Raw genomic sequence first — 4,713 nt, 5'->3', positions numbered from 1 at the left:
GCAGCTGTGCTGTTTCATGTTATATTTGATGTATTTTTATGATTTACTTCTGGCTTATTTTATATACAAAAATATTGTCAGCAAGCAGATGCGCTTACTGGAGAGATAAAGAGAAAGAGAGCACAAAAAAAGCACGCCCCTTGGGACATGGTCACATCACAATAACTTCTCCATTTCTCCTTCCTTTGGGATTGGGATGCACGCACATGCACCTGGCATGCCTCCCAAGCTGTTGAGTTCAGAATGTGAACTGCAGCTGCCCATGTGAGGTCCAGCTCTCTGAACCACCAGGCCATGGACGAATCCTATCTACTTCTATCTTACAAATTAGATGCATATACCACTATTTGCTATTCAGTCACATGAGGGTACTAATTCTCTCTGCAGAAGATGAAGCTGTTAATATTCCCACTCGGCCCTTCCTACTCTTTCTCTCTACAGTCCGTACATACTGGCCACGACATTTTCACCTTTACATCATCTCAACCATCAGTATCTTTATTTACTGTGTTGTTAGATATGGCTTATGAAATTAGAAAAACAATGAATCTCATGAAATTTCTATGCCTATGATCTTTATTTATTTTCTTTACTTTCTCATGTTAGTGTGAACATTTCCAACCTTCAAAAGTCAAATGACATAGCCAAAGACAATTGTTTGTGGTATTACCAATTTTTTTCCTTAGATTCCCTAAGTTACTTAAAAATTTCATTCATCTGAGTAGTTTCTTTTACTCTTTTCCCCTTGACAGTTTCTATGTTTTTATTATTTTAAAATTTTATACATTTAATCACTGTGTACAAACAACTAAGGATGGCATATAAACGGCCAAAAAGCATATGAAAAGACGCTCAACATTTCTAATTGTTTTTATCTTTACTTCTTTCAAAAAAAGTTACATGTTTATAATTTTATCATTTTCCTATTCTTTGGATGATTATCTACTCCTAAAACACACTTCCTTCTTTTTTAGCCTTTGTTGGCCTAAATTTTCAAATCTTCTTTGTCAGAGGGTATGTGTGCTCATGAGAGAGAAAGAGAGAGGAAGAGAAAGAAAGAGAGAGGAAGAGAAAGAAAGAAAGTGCTTCCCGACCACCTGAATGGGCCATGGTCATGCTGCAGTTACTCTTCCACTTGAACCCTTCAGAGTTTTCAGCACACATGCGAATACCTGGAGTGTTTTTCAAACCCTCAGTGCCAGCACCAAGACTCAAACCACAGTTGGCTATGTGAATCTGGCCTCCTATACACAGCACTTAACTATTATGCTATAGGGCCGTTCTATAAACCCCCAAGTCTTGATTATGTGTTCTGCTGAGATGGCTTTGCCTTCTTTAAGTTGATAATCTCTGGAGGAGTTCTATAAAAGTGACTGATACTTCCTTCTCTCTTTCTTTCCCTCTTTCTTTATCTTTCTATTTTTGCTTTTCTTCTGTTAGCAACAATGAACTACGTTTTCTTTTTCTTTTGATTTAGTTGTTGTGATGCTTATTTCTGAACCACTATTCAGCTTTATAACCAAAACTGGGACTGAATTAATCTACTTGATTCCCCTGCATCAGAATAAAAAACATTTAAAGATTATCCTGATGTTTTCTGTGAAGTCTGTTATGAACAATGACCTTGCCTACTATACCTGTCCAATCTTTTTTCTATGAAGCCGCTATTTATTCTCTTTTGATGTGTTTTGTATATGGAATGAACAATATAGAGGAGCACATACTCAACTACTGAAGAAGGAAATGCAAAAACAACCACACATCATATCATGCCTCTGAAATTGTAAGACACAAAATGTGTGTGTCTGTAGACTTTTTGACCACACAGGGTTTGGTGTGGTCAAATCCTGTAAAGGGAGGAACATTTTTGAGCTACCTGATGTGAGCTGTTTGCCTGGCAGATTCCTTTCTGAGCCTCTAATGATGAAATAGCAAGGGATGGATATGGCAAGGCTCACTAGAAGAACTACTTCTGCACTTGGCCTCCAGAGGGCGATGCAAACCAGAACTACCTGCCAATAGCTGAAAACAGCATTACTCCTTTAGCTCCTCCTTCACAACCTAACTGAGGTATCCAGAGGAAGCTCTTTCTGCACAGTGACCTGTGGGGAGAATCTAAAAGCTGTACAACTTTCTGATTAATTAAGAAAGAGACATCTCCAAACACCCCTGGGATGTGCTCATGCAAGCGATTTCTAGAGCAGCAACTTGCTTGTTCCAAGGGCGCTGTTTCCTCACCCATGTTTCGTCCTGCTCAAGGAAGATCTTCAAAAAGGATCCCACAGCGTGTTCACTGCTCAGTCATGAACTTTGTTCCTGCAGTGGTGCTTATGATATTTTTTCCCCTGTGTGAGTAAAATTCGATTCCATCCTCTTATTCCCTAGTTCAGTATTGCAACTGGACTCTGAATAGAGACACCTTCTCTTCATAGGTAAGTCTGTTCTGGTCTCACTGACACAGTATTGATGTTGCAGGGGGAACCAGAGCCCAGTCAGTGACCCAGCCTGATGTCCACGTCGCTGTCCCTGAAGGAGCCCATCTGGAGCTGAGGTGCAACTATTCATCTTCTGTCCCGTCGTATCTCTTCTGGTACGTGCAGTACCCCAACCAAGGACTCCAGCTCCTTCTGAAGTACTCGTTTGGAATCAGTCTTGTTACAGGCATCAAAAATTTTGAGGCTGAATTTAGGAAAAGTGAAACCTCCTTCCACCTGAAGAAAACCTCAGCCCATCTGAGCAACTCTGCTGGGTACTTCTGTACCCTGAGTGACAGTGCTGGCACTGCAGGGGGAGCTGAACACAAACTTCTGGTGACTGTGAGGCTGCTGTGGCTCAAAGGCTCAACCTAGAGACTTGTCAGTAAGATCTCAGGTTCTGTCAGGACAGGGAGTACCTAGGGGACTACTACTTAGCTTTTGTGTAGAAACAGAGTCAGAATTCATAAGAAATGGACAATTTAAGATAAAAACACATTATCTGCAACAGACCAGTGACTAAAATCTGCCCAAGGAATCACTTCAAAGGGCCCCTTTTTGGGTGAGAGAGCAGTTTGACTAGTGACCAGGTAGGTATCAGTACTGACAGTCTGCACTGATGGTTCTGACCCACTGGGGGGCACTGTAGGCCTTGCTTTAATGAACTTTTCTTAAAGTGTCAGATAACTGGATCAGTGTGTGAATGTTTAAAAGACTGAATGGGAGGGTGAAGATTAATAACAGGGGAAGAAACTGAAAGTCACTAAACACACAGGAAGACTATTTACTGATTTGGCCATTACTCAACTCTTCCATTTTAACAGAATTTTAAAAACATTATATACAGATCTTCATAAATCTACTTCAGTCAGGTTGAGGAGGGCCTGGGCTGTGATCTTTGACAGAGATGATTACCTAAGCAGAAGTGAGACTAGAAGTCTCTTAGAGCCAAGAGGGACTTGGCTCTAAAATAATTTTATCAACATATTGTACCCGTTACTTAGATCTCTCTCTCTCTCTATCTTTCTAGATGTATGTATGTAACATTTTCTGTTTTTACATGCAAAATGCATCTTGACTTTTTTGACAACCTAATAGATCTATCTACATATTACATATTTTCTCCAATACCCTTGATGAAATTCTCCCTCTTACATTTTCTCTGAGGAAAAAGGAAATGAAGGAGATAAGGAACAAAAGTGAAGAAAGGAGACGAGAGAGAGAAGGAAAGACTGGAGGAAAAAGGAGAAGCATCATGTGTGAGCTGCAAATGTGGCACTCATCTCACGGTCGAGAACCGAGTCAGCCACGTGGGTCTGTTGGCTTTAAGGGAAAGGGGCTGGGTGGGAGAGGACTGGAGGGAGGACTGAGATTAGGGCAGGCATCATACAGATGTCTTGTATTTCCCCCAAACAATCAAAGCCTTATTGCAGACTATGCTATGTTCATGCAAAAATACAGAAATATTTTTTAGATTTACGAACTATTTTAGTTTTTTTTTTTTTTTGAGTTTTTGCCTTAGGGCACATGCCCTCACTGGAGAGAGAAAGAGAGACAGACAGACAGACAGAGGCATGGAGGCATTGAGAGGTAAAGTGAGAGGGGATGGCTATGCTGCAATCCCTTCTCCTCCATTCACCTCTGAGGATCTTGGGCACACACACACACACACACACACACACTAGCTGTGAGCTTGTGAGCTTCAAGCCACCAGGTCCAAGAATTGAGCCGCGGTCAGTGATGTGGGAGTCTAGCAGCATAACTGCTACGCCATCTGCTGGCCCCTAACTACTCCAGTTTTCAAATTTGTATTACCTTTCTTAAAAAATTGGATGAACAAAATATGTTCCATGAAATGATGTTTCTTTTTTAGGAATTCCATATAAATAAATTCTCGAAGTCTCTGTTTAACTATGTGTCTTGATTCTTGTTTAGGAAGCAGATCACTGAAATGACACTTCTCAAAGATATGTTAGCTCAGATGAGGTTCCCATTTCCCTCTGGCCGTTCTCACTTTTCTCACCCTTTATATAAACTTCCCAAATTTCCTACCTAAAACAGTTCTTAGGAAAAGGTTGGTAATAGCATTCTTTACCTCTTGTTTTACACCTGTGCTCCTCCACCCTTAGTACGCACCCACCCTACACACACTAGCTGAGAAAGATTACGTATTCAGCATGGGCTGGGCCATGTCAACAGTTTCCTGTTCAGGAACATAACACAAAGCACGGGTGTGAGA

General features: G+C 40.9%; 1 gene segment (V, D, J or C); it reads left to right on the top strand.

The window, feature by feature from the left end:
* The first annotated feature begins 2,174 nt into the window (after positions 1–2,174).
* Positions 2,175–2,849, top strand: LOC114004957 (T cell receptor alpha variable 8-4-like). The segment is given in 2 exon segments: positions 2,175–2,349; positions 2,476–2,849. Coding segments are annotated over 2 exon segments (549 nt in total).
* The last annotated feature ends 1,864 nt before the right edge of the window (positions 2,850–4,713 follow it).

The sequence above is a fragment of the Tupaia chinensis genome, unplaced genomic scaffold (assembly GCF_000334495.1).
Source record: "Tupaia chinensis unplaced genomic scaffold, TupChi_1.0 Scaffold140763_1, whole genome shotgun sequence".
Classification (NCBI taxonomy): Eukaryota; Metazoa; Chordata; class Mammalia; order Scandentia; family Tupaiidae; genus Tupaia; species Tupaia belangeri.
Note: the sequence above shows the minus strand (reverse complement) of the source record. Positions and strands in the feature narration are given on the sequence as shown.